This window comes from Molothrus ater, chromosome 9, assembly GCF_012460135.2.
Source record: "Molothrus ater isolate BHLD 08-10-18 breed brown headed cowbird chromosome 9, BPBGC_Mater_1.1, whole genome shotgun sequence".
NCBI classification, from domain to species: Eukaryota; Metazoa; Chordata; class Aves; order Passeriformes; family Icteridae; genus Molothrus; species Molothrus ater.
This window is the reverse complement of record NC_050486.2, coordinates 7876789-7903570: the sequence shown is the minus strand read 5'-3', so window position 1 is coordinate 7903570 and position 26782 is coordinate 7876789. Positions and strand designations below refer to the sequence as shown.

At 40.6% G+C, this 26782-nt stretch overlaps 1 protein-coding gene across 10 annotated transcripts in view; it reads left to right on the top strand.

Moving 5' to 3' along the window:
• RC3H1 (ring finger and CCCH-type domains 1) overlaps positions 1 to 26782 on the top strand; it is a 74106-nt gene that overhangs the window by 8739 nt on the left and 38585 nt on the right. For all 10 annotated transcript variants that reach the window (XM_054515717.1, XM_036387607.1, XM_036387606.1 and 7 more), the window contains exons 2-6: positions 14860 to 15225; positions 22430 to 22550; positions 23917 to 24156; positions 25251 to 25426; positions 26236 to 26436. In XM_054515717.1, the coding sequence (XP_054371692.1) occupies positions 14995 to 15225; positions 22430 to 22550; positions 23917 to 24156; positions 25251 to 25426; positions 26236 to 26436 (969 nt within the window). In that variant the 5' untranslated portion in view covers positions 14860 to 14994. The remainder of the gene's footprint in view (positions 1 to 14859; positions 15226 to 22429; positions 22551 to 23916; positions 24157 to 25250; positions 25427 to 26235; positions 26437 to 26782) is intronic.

Sequence of the window (26782 nt, the reverse complement as noted above, 5' to 3'; positions counted from 1 at the left end):
GGGAAGAAGCCCTTGCTTATTTACCAGTTTATATGACAGTAATTGGGAGTTTTAAGGACAGGGAAGTGAGTGACAGCAATCCTTTCCTTCAAGCACATCCAATAATTCATTAATGTAATTTCAGAAACTTGGTTTAGCATTTGAGAAGTGGGAATAGTCAGTGATGTTGATGTGACAAGCTGCTATGTGAGTTGTCATTACAGAATAAAAATGGACAGTAAGCCTATGGAAATCCAGTGACTCCAGTATGCTAATAAATACATTTAAATACTTTGTTCTTGTAAGGTTTTGCATGTTGAATAATTCCCAGTGCAGTTATGAGGGATACACTAGTGCTATTACAGCTGCCTCTGACTTACCCATTTTTAGAATTTTCTCTTTTGAATTGTTTGTCATTAGGTTTTAGCGTACTGTCATTGCTTTTATTCCAAAAACAGCAAGTGGCTGAATATAGGAATATGTGTAAAGGAACTGCAGGGGTGGGAAGAGAGTTTCAATGCCTAGTTTTCCTTTCCTATCCCTTACCATATATTTGGATATCTGCTGTTTAACCAGGCTTACACAACACAAGAAAGAGGAAATTTAAATTATCAAATCATGCAAATATTGGCTGTACATGGCTGGCTTGTCATTTGTCATGGCTTGGACTGCAGCAACAGTGGTGCAATGGGCAGCTGAGTTCTCTTTTTAAGTCTCTTAAAAACAGGGAATTCGAAACATGGAAGGATCTTTCTGGGTAGTTCATGTGAACCATAACTGTAAAACATTGATCAGGTGTACTCTGTACTCTCAAGGTGCTGGACAAGGTATCACTGTAGTCAGGGTGTGTAAAGGCCCAATCACTTGTGGTCTCACGGCAGTCTGGGACAATGCCTGTTAAAATCCCATGGTGAGCTGTCACTACTTCAAGGAGATGGTTAATGGAAGTTAAACTACCCAAATGAACTACAGAGTTGCTTGATTTTGCAGCTACTGTTATTTTCTTTCTGAGCATATTTCAGTCTTAAGATATTAGACTAGATAAGCCTTATCTAGTCCAGTATCTTAGTTCTCCTTGAGTGAAGTCTAAATTTCTGTGAATCAAGTTCATTAGTGCAAGTTTACCCTTTGCTTTTAAAAAGTTAAGCTGGTTCAGCATGCTGTGGAGATCTGTGTACTTTTTAGTAAGGCAACTCTGGCAGTAGTTTGTGAGATAGTTTGTGAAATTGTATCCCATGTATTTTTTATTTTACATCCTTCTGGTTGCTGGTACTGCAATAATATAGTTGTAATATGTTTTTAGAGATGAATATATCTTTGAAGACTGGGAATGAGAAAAATTCTTTGTGGACTGCTCCATTTAGAATAAGTCTCATGCAAAGTAAGTAGTAACTAAGAGGACTTTCTTCTAAAAGACAGCATTCCCTGTTTGGAGGAGAACTGCTTTTACAAGTCATAAGCAGCAAAATTCATCAAGTTGGCACTGGATTTTTAATAGATTACTCCCAGGATTATTGCATTTTGCCTTCTTGATTGAAGGATTTTCAAGTTAGGTAACTTTAAACTTCTATAATTATAACTAGGGTTATAATTCAAAACCTCTTAAGAGGATATAGGATGTTCTTTTTCCCAGTTGAATTCAGGCTCCTGCAAAAAATAAATAAACCTCTTATCCATTACTGATGGGAAGATCATTGAGATATTGAGGATTGGGGTTTTTTTCTTACACATGAATATCTTATGTTGTTTGCTCTATTAAAAAATGTAAGGCAACAGCTTTCATTTTTGTGGTTAAGCCTGAAATGTTTGTTACTGGTTTAAGAGTAGGTGTTTAATGGAAACCCTGAGAATTGAGCCTTTTGTTACCACTCACTAAAACGGTGGGTAATTTTGTCATGGGTTTGACACTGGCTAGAAGCCAGGTGCCCACAAAAAAAAAAAACCACCCAAAAAAACTATTCACTTTTTCTCCTCTCTATAGTTGAGCAGAAGAGGGGGAAAGAACAACTAAAAGGCTCATGGGGTGAGATAAGGATTAGGAGAAAACACGCTAAGGGCAAAACAGGCTCAAAAATTAAAAGGTATAAAGAAAAATTTATTAATGGAATTAAAAGGATAATGAGAAGTAAAAGAAACCTTTAGAACACCTTCACCCCCGCAGCTCTTCTTTTCCCATCATTGACAGTGCAAGGAGACAAAACATGGAGTTTATAGTCAGTTTGTCACTTCTAAAAATCTTTTCTTTAGTTTGTTTAGGGAAAGGACTCTCTTCTGTTTCGCTGGGGGGTCCTTCCCACGGGAGACCGTTCTCTGTGAACTTTTCAAACGTGGTTCTGATTTTCACGAGTGGCAGTCCTGCCCAATGTGCTGCAATGTGAGTCCCTCCCATGGGCAAAGCAGTCTTCCCACAACTGTTTTTCATGGGCCATTTAGTTTGTGGGATGTAGTTGATGTTAAGGGTTAGCTGTTCTAGTGGAAATGCAAGGCTCCTCTTCCTCTGTCTCTGGAAGCCAGGGTTCTCTCTGTCCCTGTTCAAGTTTCTCTTAGATTACAGCTTGTCAGCATCCACACACTCTGGTGTGAGCGCCTGTTTTTTCCACGGACTGTGGGTCAATTCTGCATCTTCCCCATGCACTTCATGAATTACAGGGAAACTGTGGTGTTATAGTCCTCACCATGGCTTGCAGAAGAATCTGAGCTCCCATGCCTGGAGCACCTCCTCCTCCACCTCCCTCCTTTTCACCAACATTAGTATCGCCATTTGTTCTCCTCACACGCCTTCACCTTCTCCTTTTTCTGACTCTGAAGAGAGTTGGTGTCCGTAGGTTCCTTTGTTATCAAGTTCTATCAACTGTAAAGTTTTTATAGAGTTCCCCAGCGCTCAAAGGTTGATTCTGTCCAGGGAGTGCATCGGGAATTGCTCGCCATGGTCATGTGGTCCCTGCCAGCACCGGCCACTGGCTCCACTCAGCACCTCTCCTCATCCAGGGCACTGAAAAAGAGCTGCTGCCGCCTCTTCTGCCCTTCTGCCCACACGCAGCATGGCTAAAAGCAGCTAAGCAAGTCAAGTTCATTGTGATCCAAGCCAAAATGGCAGCGGCCGTGGGCGCCGCGCCGATTCCAACCACGCGGTCCTGGCTGAGCGGCTGCTCCCGCCGCTGGCCCCAGGCACATGGGTTCGGCTGCGTGGCTGCTCGTGGTGCCAGGATGGTCCCCCCAGCAGCGTGGCCCCGATGGCCATGCTGGGAAGGGGCCCAGTGGCCCCTCTCACTACCCCTCTGAGAGGCAGAAGAGGAATTGAGTTCCCTTTTTTCTTTTTGACTGCGTTGTCACAGAGGCGTTGCTAACTTCTCTCATTGGACAGCCAATATGTCCATCGTGGGAGCCTTTAGGGATTGGCTCTGCTGGACATGGTAGAAATTTCGAGGAGCTTCTATTTCAGAAGCAACCTCTGTGGCTTCCTCCACCCCCACTAAAAGCCAGATTGTGTTAAACTAACACAACTTTTAATAATGTTGTCAAGCTGCAAAGAAAAGATTCTATTTTTATAAATCTAGAAGGTGAGACTGACACAAAGGCTGCAAAATATTTAAGGATGGGATTTTTTTCATGTAATTGAAGGTTGCCTGAAAAGTCTAATTCCAAAGGAGTACTTTGCCCCAGGCTATTTTTGGCCGCTGGAACTGCTTTTTTTAGCAGTGCTACAAATTGAATCACCGGCTGCCAGTATCGTTTAAAGCAATTGAGGCTCAATTACGTTCTGAGTCAGACCTACCTGAATTAACCTGCTTTTCAGCAACAGTTGTGTGACCTCTCCTGCTGCCACTTAAAGACTTTAAGCTCTGTGTGAATGGTAATTTAACACTGCCTAAAAGTCTTGAGCAGGCTTGTCAGTGCTGAATAGTTTTGGGATTTTTACATCAAATCTGTTAGAGATGTGGAGAAAATCTTGTATAGTGTGTTGACTAGCTAATTTTTTATTTATGCAATTGTTAACAAGAGAGCTGAAATTCTCCAGGCTCGGTGCCATTTCTGCCACAGCTGCCTCTTGACCCTGGATGACTCCAGAGCTGCAGTGTAGATTAGGTTGTGTTATTAAAACACAATTGCAGTCTCTGTCATGAAAACAGGTAGAATAAGATAACGAACATGAGTTTCACAGATGAGTAATATTCCTGCTATTTTCGCAAGTGAAGCTATTACAGGACTCAACAAAGAAGTATTTCTGGTTTTGTTTGGGCCCTGTGAGCTATTTTTGTATCAACTATTGTAGCATTTACAATGGCTTCCTTATTTGCAGCTAGGTTCTAGGGGCAATAAGGTGATGTGAGTTATGGACTGCTAGAGCATTCTCTGGACAGTCCTTCACTAGGTGCTGTAACTGCAATGAGCTGAAAGGATGGCTTTGACTGTATTTGCATGACTTGCACCATTAAGCATTGCTTAAATCTAGCACTGTTTTTGAAATTAGGTAATTTTGGTGTGGATTTAGTATAAAGTAACAATTCCACAAATTATTGCTCATATTCCTTATTCCATTTCACCTACTCTCATCATTCCAACCTGTTAGTGTAGCCTTATTGTTAGGACTGCTAAATTACATTTAGGTAGCTAGTTAAAATTTAGGCAATACTTTCAAGATGGCTTCCATTAATGAAGAAATACATAAAAAGTTGCCCTGGTTGTGCCCAAATAAGCTGCTTATGAAACTACACCTAAGAACTTGACAAGTCTACTGATGTGAAAAGTGTCTGCCTTGAAGTTCCTTCTTCTGTGCTTCCCACATTTTTTTCCCTTGTTTCCAGGTCTTCTTAACCATTTTAACAGCTTTGGAACATCTTTTGGAACCTTTGAGGAGTGAATATGAGGAGAAAGAAAATTTGATTTGGATAGGCTTAGGTCCATAGCAGAGATGAAGCATGGGCATGGAGAGTACTTTCTGTCAAGTAGCTTAGACCCTGCTCTAAGCCTAAGAGCAGTCTGAAAATGCCCTGGAAATGCTAAATAGGTAAAGTTTCAGTATCTCTCTACCTTGGTTGTAGAATGCAAATATGAGTCTGGGCGCTGGGTCTTCACAAGGCTAAGGTGAGTAACACATATTAGTTTTTTCAGAGAGATTACATTCTCTTGCTGCTGTGCTAAATCTCATTTGAAGTATCATGCTTGTAGGTAGTGGCTGTGATTTGCTCTTTGTTCCCAGCTTGGGTATTTTCAGAGAATCAGAGTTGATCAGGGTGGAAGGGATCACAGTGGGCCATTGGGTCCCCTCTCTCTGCTCAAGCAGAGTCATCCCAGAGCACATGGCACAGGATTGTGTCCTGACAGGTCTGGAATATCCTCAGTGAGGGAGACTCCACAGCCTCTCTGGTCTCTGCTCCAGTGCTCAGTCACTGCACAGGAAAGAAGTTCTTGGTCATGCTCAGGTGGAACTTCTTGGGCATCCATTTCTGCCCATGGTCCCTTGTCCCATTGCTGGGCCCCAGGGAGCAGAGCCTGGTCCTTGCTCTGAGCCCTCCCTGCAGGCAGGGACACAGGGGGATGAGGGCCCCTCTCAGCTGGGTCTGCTCTGGAGGCTGAACAGCCACAGGTCCCTCGAGAGAGCTGCTCCACGCCCTTCCTCATCTCCTCAGCCTCCTCTGGCCCTGCTCCAGGTCTCTCCTGCTCTGAGGAGCCCAGACCTGGACACAGCAGGGGTAGTATCAGCCCTGGGAGAGCTGGCAATGCTCTTCCTATTGCATCCCAGAATACCATTGGCCTTCTTGGCCACAAGGGCACTCATTTAATTAATGTTTAACAATTCTCTTAGCAGCTAGACTTGACTGATCTGGGAGAGAAAGGAGGAAAACCTGGATTATCTTCTCTTAGCAACTCCTCAGGCTGCCTGCCTCAAGTTTTTGTGAAACTGCTGTGTTGTGGTGGGCACAAAAGTGTTTTGCCATGCACATTGTTTGTAAATGGGCATCTTTTCTCTGAAACTGATGGTGCCATACCCTTTCATCATAATGCAGAAATGATATCACATGCTGGACTGAACAGGTGCATGAAGTAAAGGATCTGATTTATTGAAGCTGATATAGTTCAATAATTCTGTATCAAAATCTTTGAGAGAACAGTGTAATGGATAGAAATACAATAAGGCTCAGAGGGTGAAAAAATATTCTTTGTCTCTCTGAAGTCCCACTATGATAAAATCTATGTGCCACAAAAACGAGGTGCTCCATTGCCTTTGGAAATAACCTCACAGTAGTCTAGATGGCTTTGTATGTAACACAGAAAAAATATCCCACCTTGTGATGATGTTTAAAATGAACTGTACATTAAACAGGCAGGCAAGCAACTACATTGGTAGTTTTGTTAAAAAATTCATTCGTTTTCACTGCTCTTGACTTTCTGCTGTTATTAAAAGGTTTTTTTAATGTTTAAATGCAGTCTTCCAAAATAAATTGCTTTGAAGGTAAATAGAATAACTGAAGCTTTATTAGAGAGTAGTTATGTAAACAGCAGTTATTATATGTTATTAACATGAATTTATTTGACATCTATTTATAAAATAAGGGTGACCTCTACTAAGTTACAAGAAAAGCCACCTCCCAATCAGAGAAATGAGAAGCAAGAAGAAAACACTATAAAGAAATCCTGAGACTTAATTTTTCAGGTGGACACTGAGAATGTTTGCTTAATACCTGTGGAGTTCTTCATAAAATGAGATTTTACATTTCCATTTTACATTTTCAATACCAATGAAATAGAAGCCTTTTATGGCCTATGCTGGGCAGTAGCATTTCTATTCACTTAACACTGCTCTTACAGTATACTTCAGCATTTCCTTACTATTGCACCTGGAATTTTTGTCATATATAAGGTCTGGTTTTTTTAAGTCTGTCAGTTTTTGAAAACAAATAAATAGGATAGTAACAAGTGTAATGCCAGCACTTGGACATAAGGGGAAGGAGGTGGGGAGGAAGTTCAGACTATTGCTTGATTCTTGCCTTGTAAGTGTATAAAATAAAAATTTTCAGTAATATTTTCACATTTCACTACAAAAAAAGAAAAATATCTGGATTTTTTCCTTTTGGAGACAATATTCTTATATAAGTTTGCTGCGGTGCAGGGTGTGGGGGATAATTATTAAAGGTTGTATTATAGGTTAGAGGGCTTTTGGAACAGTTTGTGACCAGTATCTCCAGCCAGACTGTAAGTCTGCCTTTGTCTCATTGTTTGACATTGCAGTTGTAATGACACTGTAGCTGTAGTGTCACTGACATCCAAGCAGAACTAGAGCTGCTGAATTAAGTGGGGGAAAAGCTGTTTCTGAGCGGGTGGCAAGCAGAACTTTGTACCTTTTTGTTAGATTGCTTTCTTTTATGCTTTCTTTTTCATTGAGTTGTTCTGGGTCTTCTCAATGATTCATGACTAAGGAAGCATAAAGGCATTGTAGTGACACCAAGATCTTCCCCTCTCCTTTCCTCAACTTCTCATTTTCATCTACCAGATGCCTGTAGTAGTAATTGTCAGGTTACTGTAGATTGTTCTTGCATGGAAAAGAACAGTGCTGGTCTTGGTGATCCAGAACACCACTCACTTCAATTGCTTTCTCCTCCTCAAGTCCACTACTTGGGGCTATTTTAGACAAGCTGTTTGTGTGGCTGATTTGTTGCCTTGTTTTAGTTAAAATGAGGTGTTGGTTGTGTAATTGCTGTCCACCCACGTTTCTGCCTACCTGTGTTTATTAATAAAGATCTATTTAAAACTTCAGCTTGGACAACTATGCAACCAGTCCAGCTGGAATATCTTAAGAAGGAATGGGAAAGAAAGACTAGTGACTTCTCTAGCTGACACTGAGAGGTAATATCTGTCTGTACCCTTGAATCTGAAGACTTCTACAAGCTTGTCCTCTTTATCTTTGTCATGGCTTTTTAAAATATTTGTCTTCTCTGGGAAAAGCAAATTATTAGCTTGCCTACTTGGCAGCAGGGTTGAGAGCTCTTGAGGATTTGACCTGTTGAACCCAAGTCCCTGTCCTGAAAACTATTGTGGACTTTTGAAGTGCCTTCTGCCTTTCTTCTATTAATCTGTTTGGTTTTTCTTTGATTTTTTAAATATTGGTTTAATCATTGTGTTACTGTTAGAGTTTTCATTGACAAATGCAAAAACTCATAATTTGAAGTGAAAGGAACATGTTGTAGAGCTGCTGTCTGCTATTAACTCCCTAGACTTTATCATCTCTTGGTAGAAAAAGGTTTCTAGGTGGTAGATCATAAAACCATTTTGCTATTTAGATACATGGATATATATATATATATATATATATATATATATATATAATACAGATATAACACACACACACATATATATATGTGTGTGTGTGTGTTATTTCCTTTTTTAAATAAGCTGTAAGGGATGTATAATATCAACCAGAAATTATGAAGCTGGTTCTGTATATCTTCCCTGAAAATTTATGATTTTATTCACATGTAGGTTTTATGTTTTGGAGGGCATGAGCAAGAACACTTAAATTTTGTCTACACATGTTGTCTTTTAATGTTCATGACCCTAATGGTGGTTGGGTGAGAATAGGGGTCAAGAAAATGATATATCAGGTTTCATTCCATGTTTTTCCTGTTAAACACCATATAAATAACTTCATTCAACAGTTTTTTTCTGTAGGAAGACATGAGGTCTTGCCTCACAGGATGTTGGGAAGCTTAAATCATTGTAAATTGCTTTCAGAGCTTCTGTTGGGGAGGTACTATGGTAGAGTTGTGATGTTGATGGTTTGGTTTTCTTGTTTTCCTTGTGTCATTACTAGGCAGGAAGCTTCAGATAAGGAATAACATCTTGTCCTTAACTGGCCCCATTTTCCTAAGGTACTTCACTGACTCTAGCAAGTAAGAGATTTTTGCCTGAAATGACATAAATTTCTCCCTTTGTTTTCGCAGTCAAAAATTACTGAGGAGAGGAGAAAGTAGCTCTTGAATCTGCTCTAACTGAGCTTCGGTTACTTAGGGACATGGTTTTGACGCTGTTCATGATTTTATCTTTGCTTGTTTTTTTAAGAGCTGTATTACCCAGCTGCTAAAGGCAGCTAAGGTTTTGAAGGAAGGGCTGCAATATGCATTACGTACAGAGCAGGTTGTGGTTGGGTGGGGATTTCTTAGCTGGGCTCTGTGCTGTGGGCAGTGCTGGGTGGTGCTGGCAGCGCGCATGCGTGGAGCAGGAATGAGGAAGTCGGGCCCTTGCTGCCAGCAGAGTTTACTGGGGAGCTCGAGAGAGCAAACAGGAAAGGGAAAAAACCCCTGAATCTGTCGTATAAACTCTTCTGGCCTTATGGTATGTGTTGTTCATGGAGCTTCCCAGGCACAGGTAAGAAGCTTTTTTCTTCTGCCTTCTCTTCTCTGGTCAGGACTTTCCCTCTCTCTTGAAAATTTCTCAGAGGTTTTTCTGTGGAACTGGATATGGAAAACATAGCTAATGTAATTTACCCTTTTCTGTGAACTTTGAAGTTGGCAGTACAGGGTGCTTGTAAAAAAAACACATTACTTTTAGCTGGTCAGGGCTTCCCACAGGTTGTCAGGTTAGGGTTTCCCTAAAACGATATTCAGGACTTGTTAAAGTATTTCCTCAGGGAAAAGAAGAGAGCTACTAAAGTGCCTTTAGAAATACTGTTTTTTACAATGAGCACAATGGAGTAGAAAACAAAAAGGTTCTGTGAAACACCACAGAAATTTGTCTGTTTGGCACTAGACAGGAATGGAGGAGGTTCAGCTGCTGGCTAGAATTGTACTATGGGTATCTGGTAGTCCTTATGATTTGGGAATTGCTTTACTGTTGTCTGTTAATTTAAATTGTTGATTTATTTTTAATTTCCAAGTATCAGAGGTTTCAGAGGTTTTGAAGTAGTTAATGTACCACAGGACCAGTCTCACAGAAGAGAGAAGTGGTTACTTTTTCTCAGAAAAGTTTCTTTTTCTCAGAAAAGTGTAAGTTATTATCAAGGAGTAAGAGTCTTTAAAAGAATTAATGCAATGGTGTTTTCTTTATTAGAATAAATAATGATTACTCAAGAGTTGTATCTGCATGAGCAGTTCAGTTGGCAAGCCTGAGTTTGTTTTGGCTCTGAGGAGCTGCTGTAGTGTTAAGCTTAGCACTAAATAGGCTTTACTTGTGTTCACTGGTAACTGCGACAGGAAGCTCGGCTTGGTTTAGCCAGGAGTAATAGTCAGCCAAAATGAACCAGCTTCAGCTTAACTGAATTCTGGTTTAGGTGATGAGGCTGTTTGGGTAATGAAATGCTGTGGGAATACATAAAACTCAGGAGGGAGTAATGCTCTGAAGAGCTCTATTTTCTGAATTGGCAGGAGCTGAGCCGAGGGTGCCCCTTAGGTATGCTGAGTCATCTGCTTAAACTGTGCCATGACTTAGTGGGGACTGCTCTGGGACAGAGCAGAGCCAGCTCAGTAGTGATGAAACAGCATGTGATGTGTCCATGCAAGAGCCTGCTGCCTCCAAATAACATGTTTGTGAGAGAACTTGGGGTGTACTTGGACCTGCACCAAAGGGCTCCCTCAGAGTGCACTTAATTCAAACTGAAAGCAGAGGAGTTTTCCTGTGTGTCACTGTGGGTGGAACTTGATGCCAGTGCATGTTGGTACAGACTGTTCTGCGCTTTACAAACGTCTTTTTGTCCAGAGTTGAATCTGCAGAGGACATGTGGTTGCCACAGACATAGCACAGCTTGGACATGGGGCTATGTCAGCCTCTGCATTGTCCAGCAGAGTGAGGATGGAGTGGTTGTTCCAGGGGTTTATGGAATAATCAGGTCTTTCTCTAAAGCACTGGCAGGGTCCCAGAGGAGACAGGTCACCGATCTGATTACAGTCTGACATTTCCAGGCTGGGTTGAAGGATGGAATTTCAAGTATTTTTGGGGGGCTGGGAGGCCCAGAAGAGAGGAGAATTTTTTCCAGGTGGTTCTAGATGTAGGTAAAACAGCTTATGCAGGGGTAAACAGGAGGATGAGACTTGCATACAGGTACTTTATATTTTCAAACTCAGAAATAACAAAATCAGTCTGTCTCTGGTTTCAGTGTAGGATTCAAGGTCTGTCTTGGGGCATCTTCATTCTTAATTACACCTTTTTGTCTTCCAGTTTATGTGCTGTGGATGTGTCTTTTTAGTTTTTTGCTTTCTTGGGTTTGACATATCTATTTTCTTTAGCCATGCACAAAGATATGTGTATGAATATATCTTTTACAGTGTTAGAAGCTGTTGAGTGTGAAACAGTAAATTGAGCGTGGGTTAAAAATTTAATGTTATGGGTAGGTGGGCTGTTTAAATAGTTGTCTTTTGTATTTTTTTGCATTCTTTATGATTTGCTGACCTCTAGTATTATGCTGAAGATAATTTTTTTTTTAAGCATTATACTATAAAAATGAATATACTTTTCCTGCTGTACATGTTCAAAGTGTTCTCTTTCTGTAATGATGATGGTTCCAATAGCAGACAGTGGTAGTGAAACTGTCTTATTTCCACTGTTTTATTGCCATTTGTAATGTCTCCTGTTCAAAATAGCACTTTGAAGTTAGAGACAGTTTTTTCCAGTTATTTCTAGGGTCATAGTGAGTCACAATCCTTGATACAAGGCACAGTATCCTCAGCAGCTTCACGTCTCTGGAAGAGATTTTGTGCCTGGAAGAGATTTACATTGTATCTCAGAGCTTGGCTCTGCTCCCTCTGCGAGGGTTGATCTGGGGGAAACAGGACCATGCCTGTGGAACCCTGTGCCACCAGCTGTACTTGGTTTGGTGCCTCTGCCTTGTGAATCCTCAGTCCCTGGGATGCCATTGCTGTCTTGTGTGGGATCAGAGCAATTTCCACAGGTTTGTGCTGATCTGCTGTGGAGGTTCCTCAGAAGCACAGGGCTCATTGTTCCAACTGCTGTTCTTTCCTGTGGGGAGAAGGTTGGCTGCATCACACCAGTCAGCCATCTGTTGCAGCAGCTAGACTGTGCTGAAATAGATGACTTTCTGAAGTTTCTCACAGCTCTATGTGCTATTGTCAGTGGCCTTCTTGTGGCATTTAGGCACCAGGACACAAGCTCAGACACTGTAGAGTCTCTCAGAGCTGTGCTTATGTATAAGCTTTGCTTCCCTTGTTCCCCAGCCTTTGGAGACCTGTCTTGGCACAGGATCATGGATTCCACTAATTAGTTCCTTCATCTCCAGACTCCCCAAACTTCTCTTTCAACTGTTGAATTTGTAAATAAATATGACCTATTTCATTATGCCAGAGGTACAAGTAGCAACAACATGGCTCTGTTTACTGGGGTTTTTTAATTAGTTAACTAACATTCAAGTTGCATTCAACTCCTTTCCTCCCGTTCACAGCTTGGGATAGTGGTGTGTCCATGCTCACATCTGATGGTACAGCTCCATGTTAGCTTCTGGTTTTAAGTCTCCTCAGTTAATAGAAAACTTCTTTTCCTGAATGCTCGGCTAATAATTTGTTTTAAGTAGACTGCTCAGTTTGTTTCTGAATTGCAGAGGAGTCTGGGAAATTGTTGCTAGACATTCTAAATAGCAGTGTGGTCAAAAGGAAGAACTGTGATTCAGCTCCTAAACTTTGATCCCCAAAGGATATTTTATAGCACAGCCATACATAGAGTAGATTTACCAAGCTGTGTACTGCTCTTTGCAGAAGGATTTCAGTGGAGTTTCTGGGTAATTTCTGTTGCAGATTTGGTTTACAAAGTATAGTTCTAGCTTGAATGCTTGTTAGCAAAGTTTACTCAGTATGTAGGAGGGCAGGTAGCCGGGGAAGGCTTGGAAATAAATTTGCTGAATGCTTTAGGATATCATCTCTCAGTGTAGTAACCTAAAAGTATAGAAGATTTCATTTGGGTTGTGGTGATACATTAGTAATGAGAATGATTTGAGCCTATGCTGACAAGATGGAAGAAAATGGCTGATTTGCCATTAAAGAGGTATTTTGGAAGGGGGAACCCTGAACAGCCTTGACATCTTGTGCAATGCTGGTGGCAGGGTTAACCACATATGGTGCCACCTCTTCCTTGTGCCACCCTGCCTGGGTAATACTGATTTCTTTATTGATTCCTTAGTGACTGGCAACCAGAGGCTGTGTGGCATTGTATATTGTCTTTTGAAGAGAGAAATAGTTATTTTTCCCTAGAATCATAAAGCATCCTGAGTTGGAAGTGACTCAGAGGCATCATCATAGTACAATTCCTTTTCATTAGCTTTAGAGCTAACGTTAGGTGTTTGATGAAACTCAGCTAAAAGCTTAACAAGTAACATTTCATTGTTTACCTTGGCAAAGTAATGTTAACCATGGACAAGATTGCACTACATTCTGAAAAAAAGAAGCCTTTTTCTTTCCAAAAAAAAGTGGCAGAGGCTTTTCAGAGTCTTTATTTTAGCATTAGAAATTTTTTTCTGTTTTGAAATGTCTTGACTCTGAATTGCACAGGTCCTGATAGAAAGTTTCTCTCTTTGCCTTTAGAATTTAGATTTTGATTGTAAACATTTTTAAGCTGAAGATTTGATAAAAAGTTGCTTTTGCTTATGGCAGAACTTTTGTCAGAACAGACACTTAGCAAGTAAGTGTGCAGTCCTTGGTTTGAAACTGAAGCCAGTGGTGTGTGGAAAAGAGAAACTAATATATATGGGTGGTTGGGGTGGTGTTTTTGTTGTCATTTTGCTCCTTGATTTAGAAAATTGTTTATGAATATTCCACAAGTGAAAGTAAGCCAGACATCAGGAATTATTTAATTACCAATTTTCTCTTTGATAATGATTTTTTCATATCATGTGATCCATCTATTCTTGTACATTTCTCCTCATGTGAGTTCTGCTTTTTTCCTGTCCCAAAGCGATAGCTTATATTCCATTCCCTTATAATGAGTAACATTTGATCTTCTTAGTATTTTGATTTGAAAGTGCCAAGTAATAAAGACCCCCCAGCTTTTCTTCTATTGTAGTTTCAGTGTGGTTTCTCAACAGAATAAAGGTGTTGCTTTCTCTGTGAATATAATCTCTAGGCAGGCAGTGAATGATATAAATTGGGGTCACAAAAGGAACAGTTAAGGAACAATTGTCAGTCATCCAGTCATAAATGACTACTAGAAGTGGTTGTCCAGTTTTTGAAGGATGGAGGTGCTTGGATGGCAGAGAGAGGGCAAGTTAGCAGTGCTGATTTCCAGCAGGAGTGCATGCAGATTGCCAGGGTAGCTGAGGTGTGTCTGGATGGGTCCATGTGCTACCACAGAGCTCAGCACATATGAGGTGTTGTGTGAAGGTGCTGGAGTAGCAGCACACAGTGTCACTGGGTGAGGTGTGAGAGCTGCATTGCACAGGGTCTGACTGACCCTGAGCCATTCATCCTGTCCCCCTCGAGGCTTGGGCAGTCATTGGGTGCCAATCCAGAGCCCACTGGACTCTGAGGAAAGGTTGCTTTTGATACAGGCTTTGGATGAAGCCTCGTCTAAGCAAAATTATTTAAAAATTTAATTATTTTGTACAGTAGATATTGTACAAAAGTGGATTAGTGGAATTGTCTTTTTTATTCGCATTTTGTTCATGTCAATTTGCTCATTTATCAAGAGAGAACATAAAAATGAAGAGCTAATTAGTCTTACAACTTCAATGTGATAATTATCTTCCATGATTTATTTTAAACTGTACCCACAGAAATGGTTTACACTGGCTTTTCCAGAGCCAGAGACTAGCTGGAATTAAAGCAAGTTGTGACTCAGTCCTGTATTTAATTCAGCTACACCTCGAGGAGTGGTACTTCGCTAGCACAAAGGAGCTCACGTGCCTGTTCCAGTACAGAATGCTAACTTGGTGTTTCTGTTTTCTTCTAGGTTATGTTTCACACTATGTGCAGACTGTCTGTACTTACAGAAGATATTTAAAACCAAACAGACTTTTTTGCAAAATTTTGATTCCAGTGGAATCTGTGCTTTAGATTTTTGTCTCGTCTATTAACTCCTGAAGCAATGCCTGTACAAGCTCCACAATGGACGGATTTTCTCTCCTGCCCGATTTGCACACAGACTTTCGACGAAACCATCCGGAAGCCCATCAGCCTGGGCTGTGGCCACACTGTCTGCAAGATGTGCCTCAACAAGCTCCACCGTAAGGCATGTCCCTTTGACCAGACCACTATCAACACAGACATTGAGCTCCTTCCTGTGAACTCAGCCTTGCTGCAACTTGTGGGTGCTCAGGTATCCCTGCTTTTTGTTTTTGTTGTTTTAATCTGTTTCAGTATTTTCCTTCTTTTGGGAGGACAAGTCAGTAATATTAAAGAATATGATATTGTCTTAATGATGTGAAGAGAAGGCATCTACCTTTTTGTGGATGTCTGCAAGAAGTAGTAGAAGTGCCTGGAACAGTAGTTTAAATCTTTATTGTGCTGGTGACCATGACTTTTGTTACATCTAATTCTGTGGGCTGTCACCAGAACAGGTTTGTTATGTTTCCTTCCTTCTTCCTTGACTCTTACCTAGCCATGCTCTGCCAAAAGGATGAGCTTGATCAGTAAGCTTATTTTGTGGAAGACCTTTTTCTGTGGTAGGTTATGTGCTTTACTGTATTCACCCTGTGAGACCTGTGTTTGGTTGTCCCAAAACCAGGAGGGGCGTGTAAAGGATGTGGGACAGATCTCTCTGGTAGCAGCCTTTATACAGCCTTATTTGAAACTCTGCAATGGGAACACAACTTCCTGAGATGACATGTTATTCTAAATCCACGTTGGTGAGGGGGGAAAGCCTGCTTGGACCCCCTTCCAGAAGGCTGGAATAGGTACTGGTGAGGTCAGTTGAAGTGGTGATGTGATGGGGATGAGTGGCACTGGGACTGACAGCAGCCCCAGGATGGGGCAGGGATGTGTGGAAAGCAGGACCACCCTGTTCAGTTGCAGCACAGACTTAAGCTGGCAAAAGTTTATGGATGTTAGGTCATGGGTAGCTCCCTGTGACCCACACCTTTCAAGGCTTGTGGACAGGATTGTGGTCTTAGGAGAGAAGGGATAGCCCTGTCTAACTTACAGGTGAAGAATGAAAATGTAGATGGGATCAGTTACCATAAAGGGATTACTGCTTTAGTTTGTACTGCTCCAGTGTCTGGGATAAGTGAAATTAAATGCAGCAGAAACTTCAATGAGATCTGTAGTCTGGGGAAAAGGAAAGAATTGTGGAAGAGCTATAAAAAGTGTGGAGGAAAGAGAGATGCTCTTATGTTGCTTTTTGTTAGGTACTGTGACTTAGAGGTCCAGGTGTGCTTTTGCCATTTCTTAGTTTATCAAGTAATATGGCTAATTTGTTGTTTTTCTTTCATGGTGTATGGCATAGAGGTTATTTCAGAAGCTCAAAATCAAATGGTGTTTCTGGCTGTGCTAAGTGACTCATCCTGCTCTGCAGGAGGAAGCAGTGAGATTGTGCACTCCCATTTCTGTGATATGCTGCCATCTTTGAAGAGCTTCCAAGCAGTATTAAATCTATGAGTGATGTCATTTAAAAAATTACAGTTTTCTTTCTCTCTTACATGTTCTTCCTCTCTGCAGTTTCTTGAATATTTCCAGTTGCATCTGAATGTCCACATTTGTGATAAATGTCTTCCCCTTGCATTTGGTTATTTTGTGTGCACTTGTTAAGCTTTGTGAGAAGCTGTATGATAGCTTCAATTTGACCTCTGCCAGAATTTTAAATTTTTCTGAAAACAAGATTCTGTGGAATGAGACGGAAATCCACCCTGCTCTGTATAGGTAACAGAATTTTTTTCTGGTTTTACTAGTTAGCCAGCCAGAGTTTTCTTATCCATATGTGTGAGGTATGAAGGAAGGTTTTATAGTATAGTGTTTGTCTTGAGAGCACTCTGAACTTTAGGTTCTGACTTTGCACTAATGACATCATTTTGTGCTCCTTTTTTATCTAAAAATTTTGTGTGATGAAGATTCACAGGACCTTTTTTCGTCATGACCTTAAAGCTGCAAATGCCACCAAAGGATACATTATTCCCACCCTGTTCTTTGCCACTCATTTCTGATTGTTTGCTACTCCCAGCAGTCTGTTACCTGTAACAGTAACCATGGATCCTAGCTGGGTATTTATTGCTGACAAACTTTCCCTTTAGGAGACCTTTGAAACCCTTTTCCTACCAGCTCCTCATTTCAAATGAACAAGTGAATGAAATCAGTGTTCAGTACCACTCCCTCTCCTTTCTCTTCCCCTTCCCATCCTGGCAGCTGTTGCAGTGTTTACCAGACACTGGATTACTAGAAAATGAATACAACTACTTTCCTGTGAAGGGCAGGGAAACATTTGCTATTTTCCAATAGAATGTCAACGGCCATTTCTAAAAATCTTTTTACAAAAAAAGGGTTGCTTAAGGACAAATTAAAAAAAAAAAAGGTAGAGAACTAATGTGAACTAACTAGTGATTTGGAACTGTCCCACTAAGAGAGTGTACTCTTCTATTTCAGCAAAAATGGTCTGTGAGCAGCAATCCGGCTTTCAAAGCATGGGTAGTGTCCACTTCAGTTGAAACCACTTCCATTTGCTTTTCCACTTCTGGGTTTAGTTTCAGGAGCATGTATGTGTCATTAGTGTCCCCTATACCCTTAACCTAAGTTCTCAGAGACCTGTAATATTTTATTTGTAAATGCTAAATTCCAAAAAAACAGGTTTCATTTTGGAAGGAAATACAGTAAAGCCCAACTAAAGCTTTTATCTGTGAGGGAGAAGAACAGTTTGTTCTTTTCCCTTTGGAGTGACTTCTGAGGAATTCACACATTTATACTTGCTAAGTGCTTTTTTGCTGGAGGTGGAGGAGGAGACCAGGCAGTTTAAAGAAACAAATCTATTCTGCTGTGACTGGCAGCAGTGACAGGATTCCAGGGCAAGTCACTTTGGCTTTTGCACAAGTACAGCCAGTGAAATAAGCAGGATTCTCTTCTGGGGAAAACACTGAATTTGTCACACGGTCACCAGGAAAGCAGTAAGGTATTCTCTGATGGTAGCATTCTCTCTCTGGATAGAATTTGTCACTCTAATAGTGAAAAGAGTTGGTTTCTTAATTTAATTAGACTCTTTCTCAGTTTTCCCTCTCCCCACCCCTTTCTGAAATGAAACCCATTGCCCAGGTTATAGCCACCCTTGTGTGAAAATTAGCTGTTGCAGATTCAGATTTTCTACCTGCTCCCCTGTAGCATGGCTCACATCCATGCTGGTTACAGGAGCTGTTCTGGAAGGCAGTGGTTACAGAATAGAATAGAATCACAGGATGGCTTGGGCTGGGAGGGACCTTTAAAGCCATCCCATTCCAGCCCTGTGCTGTGGGCAGGGACACCTTCCACCAGACCAGCTTGCTCTAATCCAGCCTGGCCTTAGACACTTGCAGGGATGAGATATCCACAGCCTCTCCAGTTCAGACCATGTCTAGCTAAGTTTTGTTACATAAAATGAGGGGAGCAGAGGGATCATAAGGGGAAGATGAGAATTATTCCTCCCAGGAAAGCTGGACATAGCTGAGTACTAAGCAGGAACTGTGAGGGAAGGTAGACACAATGGCCTTGGACACAAATCAGCAAGGCATTCATAGCATACCTTGCTTCTTAGACTTCCTGGGTAATGGAATCACTGAAGTTTGTTTCTGTGAGAATAAGGTTTTGAATTTTAGCTATTCAAGCATCCCCATATTACTCACTATATGTAACTATTTCAAGCATTCACCTGGCTAGTGTTTTGAAGGTACCTAATCATGAATCTGTCATCTAAGCTCTTCCCTCGTGTTTTTTTAACCATGAAGCAGCAGCATGCACATTCCAAACAGGTGATGTAGAGTGGCAGAAATGCCAGGGGTGCTTTAATTTTGGAATAATCTGCTGGACATGATAAACACAATTCTAGACATTAGAATTGTACATGATGAGAGAGACTGGGTGATCTGAACTTACAGCCCTTTCAAAAGTGCAGAGCTATTAGAGGCACGTGTGATCATTTTTTATTTTAACTTCTGATGAAATAAAGTGCCACAAAAGAGGAATTATCTGTGAAAAAGTTGTCTTTAATGTAAACTTTTGAGGAACTAAAGACAGTAGGCTTTGGGTTTTGTTTGGTTTCTCTTGGCAGGAAGCAAATCATTCATTTGCCGGGAGGGGGAGGAAAATATTGCTAGAAACAGTTTTCAAACCATACAAAAAGGGGTTTGGTCTGTTTAACATGTTCTCATTCTGTGCAATTAGATGTCTAATGGTAATTACTGACAACTCAAGCTGACTTTCTTCATCAAATTACACTTAAATCACCAATTCAAAATCACTGCCTGGTATGAGATGATGCTTTAGCATTCTTTTCCAGTCCCCTTCCTTATGCTGTCATAACCTGTCTCTTCCCACTGCTACAAGCCATGCTGGTGGGTAACATTCCACTGTCAGGATACTTGGAGTCATTGCCAAAGCAAATACATGCAAAACCATCACAGATTTAAAGCAATTAAAGAGCTGAGATCATTTTTCCTGTCTTGCTCTCATTCCCTTTGGGAGGTGTTGATTACATGATGTGAATATATTTGCAGTGGAAACTGTCATAAGGGTGTGATGTCTGAGAGAACAGAATATGGACTGAGTGTGAAAATAATGAGCTCACTCTGTGGGGCATCTATTCTGAGGCTCCTCAGAGGCATTGTAAACAGCAGTAACCATAGGGTCATGCATGCTATTAAAAGGCTATTTTGGGAAGGGGAAGTGAAAATGCTTTCAAGTTGAGTTATTTCTCAGTTGTCCCTCACAGTTCCATGATGGAGCCAAAGTCAAAATTAACATTTCCTGTCACTTAAGTGAATTATGTCTTCATGATTTTTCTTTGATAGATGCTGTTCTTACAATTATTCTAATCCTAAAATATTAAAATAACTCTTGGAAGTGCATATAATACAACCAGCAAAAGGAAAATTACTTGTAAATTTTATTATGAAGTGCACTGCATGAATGAAGTGTGTGTGCATGAGAAGTAAATTCTCTTCTCCTGAACACTCCTGAAAACCACAGAAGAAGCATGTTTTACTCTTCAGTACTACACTTGCTCCAGCTTCAGATAAAAGTTGAATCTCTTTTGGGCTCATTTTGCAAACAGTACAGTTGCACAAAGCATTTGGATTTTTACATTGACGCTTCCCTTCAAAGGAGAAGGAATGGGAACAATATGCAGATAGTGTTTGAAAGCTTGATTAGCTCTTGGAAGTTTTTCTCTGCCAGCTTTTCCGTGGGGGAAGGGGAAGCTTTCTGTTAGCTGCTAGACAGTCCTTGTGTCTCACTGGTGGAGTTGCGCTGTGTCTGGCATTCCAAACCAGTGCTTTGAATGTGTGCTAAACCCACTCCAATTCAGGGTCGAAATCCAGGGCTGAGCGTGGCTTCCTGTGCCACGTCTGTCCCCAGCCCCTTTGTCCGTCTGTCTGCCGGGGCTGCGGCACTGGCACCGTTTGGGCTGGCAGTGGTGCCACAGGGAATGCTTGCAGGAGAATTGGAGTTTGTACAGAGTGTGGGACTGCAGGAAATAGGGCAGAGATGGGGCAGGGTCTGCATACACTTGAGATGTGTCATTTGCTCAGTCAGCCAGTTCTGCCACGTAACTGCCTTGGCAGAAGCTAAAATGGCAGTGCCTTTGAAAAGGAGGTGTGGAATATTCTGTGAAGGTGCAGGGAAATACTGCAGGAGTCAATAATAGTTTCCTAAATCCCAAGAAACCACTCAAGATAAGGTTGTTGTGACTGTTTACAGCTGACCACTCTAACATACGGAGTTGCAAAATCTTTTGCTGAAAGTATTCTTGCTTACAAACACAAAAACTCCTTAAACCCAAAAACCAAAATACCCCAACCAACTGCTGGCCCAAAATTAAAACCAAAACCCCACAGAACATTACAAGTTAACTTCCATCAGTGATAAGTACCGGGCTAACCTTGTTGTGTTGGTGTGATTGAACTTGGGTTTTTCTCTTTAGTAAGAATGGATGCCTAGATCAGACACAGCCCCTATCTTGTTTATGTTAGTTTCAGATGATACTATGTTAATTCCAGCTGGCATGTTGCATTTTGAGACTTTTCTTTGTTACCGGCTTGCTGGAAAAGCAAGATGGTAACTTTTTATTTTGCTCTGTGTGTCAAATAAAAAACTTAGCACGGTGACAGGGTTATCTAAGGAGAAGTGTAATCTATATGATTGAAGCATTGCTTTTTATTAAAATTGATATTAAAGCTGTTCACATTGGTGATGGCAACCATATATATATTTTATATATATATATTTGCTGCTTTTATTTGGTGCTGCCATCATAATGCTGCTCTTGCCATGGCTGCATTACACATGAAGGTAAGCAGGTTTCTATCTGTATTTAACTAAAGCATTAAAGGCTTCTGCTTTTAGATTGAAGGCCTGGGTTGGTCCCTGTAAGCAGCTATGTGGGATTAGCATGCTGTTATTGCCACTGGGATGGGGATTGACTTGGAAATAGAAGTCTGAGATGTATTTGCACTTTGACAGCTAAAAGAAAAAGTGCTTGTGTTTAGTCTTATGAGGAATTCTAGTTCTCTGTATTATCATATCGGGTTGACTGCTGAACAGTGATGTTGAGAAGTGTTAGTACAGCGCTATACGGCACCCTCAAATTTGATGAAAGCTTTAAGAATTTTCCAAGAGCAAAGTAGAACCAAAATTATAACTTGGAAGGGTGTGGTGCAAATCCCTTGAAAAAATCCTGATTTCTGGTCAATGTCTGGAAGAAGAAATAAATGTCACCTGACAAAAACCCAGCACAAAGCTCCAAGAATGTAGTTGGCATCTATCATCAGATAGATACTCACAGGGTGTGTTCATATGTACTACAGAGGATAACTTGGTCATGGTTTATAACTGTATCTGCTCAGAATATGTTCCAGGGGTGTCTTATTGTATTTCCTGCTAAGGCTTTCTTCCACTAATCTTAAGTAGCTGCAGTCTCTTATCCCTGGATGATTTTAGAGCTGTGAGGCCATAGATATCAATTTGTGCTTACCAGCAGACCAGGGTTCTCCTATTTTTTTTTTCTTCCCCCTGAGTTGTTTGGCCAGTCAGCTTTGGGGATGTTTCAATGTGTCTGTTTTAGCCAAAGTTTTATAGTATAGGAAGTGCCATGTTAAGCCTTCTGCTTCTAGTTCCTTTCAGCCACTAAATGAAAGAAGTCTCTTAAACATAAATGCTGTATTTTTGTTTTCATTCTCACTGGGGTTTCTTATGCTATTTGTTCAGTAAATAAGCTGAAAAAAATGCTAAGTAATACAGCAAAATCACAAAAGGAGAAGAAAACAGGAAATGTGGTGTAGTAATAAATGTTTCTAATCATGGTTGTCACTTATTTATGCACATTCATAGTAGATGTACATGTCATCTCTCCTCAGGTTCCTGAGCAGCAGCCGATTACTTTATGCAGTGGAGCTGAAGATACCAAGCATTATGAGGAGGGCAAGAAATGTGTGGAAGAATTGGCATTGTACCTCAAACCACTCAGCAGTGCAAGAGGTAGTTCCTGCATTGCTTCCTTGGAAAATGAAACTAAAAGCCAAATAAGATGCAAAACAAACTATCCAAATTATTAGTTAGCATGTTTGACAAATGGATATAAATCTAGTGTAGAAACAAATTGAAACAGATTTCTTAAACATTAAGATTATATTTTCATGGAGGGGAGGGGGATGTCGAATTGAAAGGTGCCAAAAATAAGTCAGAGAGAAGGCTGAGGTTTTTGACCATGCCATAGTGATTTGAGACAAACTTTGATTTGATCTTTGCAGAATAAGTAAAAGTAGATAATTTTGCCTTTTTTTTTTCAATTCTGCTTTGTGATAATTGTAGTGGTGCAGCTGTTCTGTAGAGGATGAATGAACTCATAAGAGAAAGTTACTACATATAAGATAGATAAGGAAAATTATAAGTAATATTTTGTTTATACAAGGTCAGATACAAGAGCTGGGTCAATCTGGGTAATTCTAAGTTAGCAAACTTGCACTGTGTTGAAGAGTATGGATTTTATATATATTACATGTGCTGGATTTGGACAGTCTGTCAGTCCAAGTAGTGGAGGTGATCATCATGGACATTGGGTTATCAAAAATTATTTATTTTATTTTATTTTATTTTATTTTATTTTTATTTTATTTATTTTTATTTATGTATTTTATATATATATATATATATATATATATTTTTTTTTTTTTTTTTTTTTTTTTTTTTTTTTTTTTTTTTGAGAAACTGTCTGAGTCTTTTGTGACCAGTGCAGTGTGACAGTTGAATCACTCTGGGAATTGGTGGCCCAGTGATGAGCTCTGGCTGTAGAGCAAACTCAGCATGGCAGCTGTTTGTCTAGGGAGTCCCCTCTTCCTTTAACCTGAATTAGGTGGCTCTCAGCATGTTTGTGATTCAGAGTTTTGGCATAAAATTAAACATCACCCAAGCAGTTCAGGATTCATGTAAGCAAAACAATGAAGGTACTACATGTAGGCAAGAAACTAAATGTGTTCTGAAAACAAACAAATGTCCAAGTGATCCCTAAAGTCCACGAATAAGGGATGAACTGGGAATCTGTATGGGAGGGTGTGGGACAAACTACCAACATGGGAAAAGGATTCATTAGAGGTTCCATCTTCTTAAAAAGCCAGATCAGTCAATCACAAGATTAAGCCTGTGGAGAAGCTGACTACCAGAAAACTGCTTTTATTGCCAGGTGAAAGAAATGAAATGAACTTATGATATGCCTTGACTAGTATTCCCTTTGACAAAATGGACACCAGGAGAGCTAGGTTTGCATTTGTCCAGTACAGTCACTGAAGACTGGCACAAGAAGAGGAGTGTAAGGTAGTTTATTGTTCTGTTTCATTCTGTTTTGAAGGTGTGGGTCTTAACAGCACTACTCAGAGCGTGCTGAGTCGCCCCATGCAGAGGAAGCTGGTGACATTAGTCCATTGCCAGCTGGTGGAGGAGGAAGGGCGCATCCGAGCCATGCGGGCAGCGCGGTCACTGGGTGAAAGAACAGTCACAGAGCTCATCCTCCAGCATCAGAACCCTCAGCAGCTCTCCTCCAACCTCTGGGCTGCAGTGAGAGCCAGAGGCTGCCAGTTCCTTGGGCCAGGTAGGTGACATCACAGTATCATTACTGTACTAGAAGCACTTCAGAACCGAGCCATTGATAAATGGTGTCCAATTGCCCAAGGGATTTTATTAAGCAACAGCCTAATTTCTTAATAGTAATCTTCAGAATTAATTATGTGTCTGTTGGGTTTTCTTGTATTTTTAATGCTTTTTCAAGTGTTCTGTAAAATTCAGAATAGGTGTCCTTCTGTTCTTGTCTATTTCTTGAAGATCTTTCTAGAAAAAATAAGGTTACTGGAAGTGACTGGCATGGCTTCTTTTCCTACTTAGGGCAATAAACATACAAAACAGTTGTAGGGAGAGATTTGTTACAGTTGTGTGTACACATTTTTAAGAGGTTGTGCATTTATAAATTAAATTCCTTTGCTTAAAATTCTAGAAAGAAATCAATGTTGCTTAAAAAAATGAAGTCTCATTATTGAAAATATAGACTTCACTGGTTGAGTCTTGAAATATGAAGCCAATTTAATTTCTTAATGAAAAAATAGTGAAGCTTTTCCTGACTGAAACAGACAAAGACTAATTTTGAGATACTAACTTTCATACCACTTCAGGGAAGAGAGAGGGTGGTTATGTAGCAAAATAGCAGTTCTGCAGCCTGGTTGATTGGTGTGGGCACTCTTTTTTTACGGAAATGAACCTTGCTCTTCCTTAGCCTGTCAGATTTTTCTTCTGGGATATGTGTGGGATGTAGGCAATACACTTGAAAATTCGTATTAATGATCAAGAGATGTACAGACAAGAACCTTCTTATCAGATGATGCCCAAAACAGATGTTGTTGTAATGGTAGTGATAGTGATAATAATAATATTAATATAGTGTATAGTAATAAATCATAATAATACTAAGGGTAAAAAGCCCTGTTTTCCCAAGTCACAGTCTGGGAATCTGGAAAGGTTCCTTCTCTCCTTGCCTCCCTTCTTGCTAAATTCCTTTTTTTCCTCTGTGGCTTTGGTGCCTGTTGGTGGGAGTTTTTGGCTGTTATCCCAGTTGTAGGTGAACAAGAAACTGCAAAACTTTTCCTTGGGCTTCTCTCATCCTTTGTCTCTTTTTGCATTTCTCCTGACTCCCAGCAATGCAAGAGGAGGCTCTAAAGCTGGTTCTGCTGGCTTTGGAAGATGGATCTGCTCTGTCACGGAAGGTCTTGGTTCTCTTTGTGGTGCAGAGACTGGAGCCACGATTCCCTCAGGCTTCCAAGACTAGCATTGGGCACGTTGTCCAGCTCCTTTACAGAGCCTCCTGCTTCAAGGTATGAAGAAGGTTCTGCCCAGAGGTTTTGTAATGCAATGAAAACCATTGGTTTTTACTTTGTTTTCATTGTTCTGTAACATTTAATGTGCCTAAAAATATGTGTAGTTAGAGGAAGTATTGCTCATGAAGTCCCACGTGAATTTAGAGTTCTTTGTCATTCAGCTGTGGTGGCAGTGTAGGCTGAAACAGCGACTTGAAGCTGTAAAGATAGGTTTTGCCTTTGCCTGGTTTCATAGAGGTACAGTTACAAAACCTGGATGTAAAGCAGCATACTTACCTTCTTAGAAGTGGCTTAAAGCCAAAAAAATCACTAATTCTGTTAATTCAGTTGTGGTGTGGTTAGAATCAAATAAAAAGGAGACTTTTTGGAAAGTCTCCTAAAAAGGAGAGCTGTATGAAGAAAAACTTTTTTAATATCTGTTACTAGATGCTCAACTTAAATATCATTTACTCTTGCTAAATGAGTAGAAAAACACTTTGGTTTTGCTAATTGTACCCTCAAACAAATTCTGCAATGCAAACAAAATATCTTGATTCAAGGTGTGGGTAAAGTCATTTGGAATGTGACACTTTGACCAATAAGTGGGTCAGAGTCCAAGCAAACCATGTTTTGTGTCCATTTTCTAGTGGTTCCACTCTATAAAGCGTGCATTACTTTAGTAGGAGCTGCTGTTCACTGAGTGTGTCATAGTTGATTTTAGTTTGGGAGAAGGACTTAGATGTGACCCAAGACGTCACTTGCCTCGGACTTCACGTAATCTTGGGCTTATCCTGCTTAATTGCATTTGGCTCATTTCTCCTCTCTAGGTGACCAAGCGAGATGAGGATTCCTCCCTGATGCAGCTGAAGGAGGAATTTCGGACTTACGAAGCTCTGAGAAGGGAGCACGACTCGCAGATAGTCCAAATAGCGATGGAAGCGGGTTTGCGCATCGCACCAGACCAGTGGTCCTCGCTCCTCTATGGAGACCAGTCTCACAAATCCCACATGCAGAGTATCATTGACAAGGTAAAGCCACCTGGAGCCAGCCCAGTCCATCTTGTTTGCAGCTGTTTGTGAAGTCAACTTAGAAACTGTGCCCACGTGGACTTGCCCGTTAATCATTTGTCCTGTTATTTCAAAACCTGTCCCAAATAATTAGAATATATATTTGTAATCTAATGAATCTTGCTTCCTCTGCCGTCTGGACATTTTTGCTGCTTTACTTCTTTCTGCAGATGGAAACCCACAAAGTTCAGCTAAATAACTGGGGGGTGACCTTTATGAACAGCTGATAAGTGCCAGTGTAGTGACAGAGGCTAATGGTCCGTGTTTGCAGGCAGGAAGTTAGTGCATAAGTTGGAAAAAAATGAGT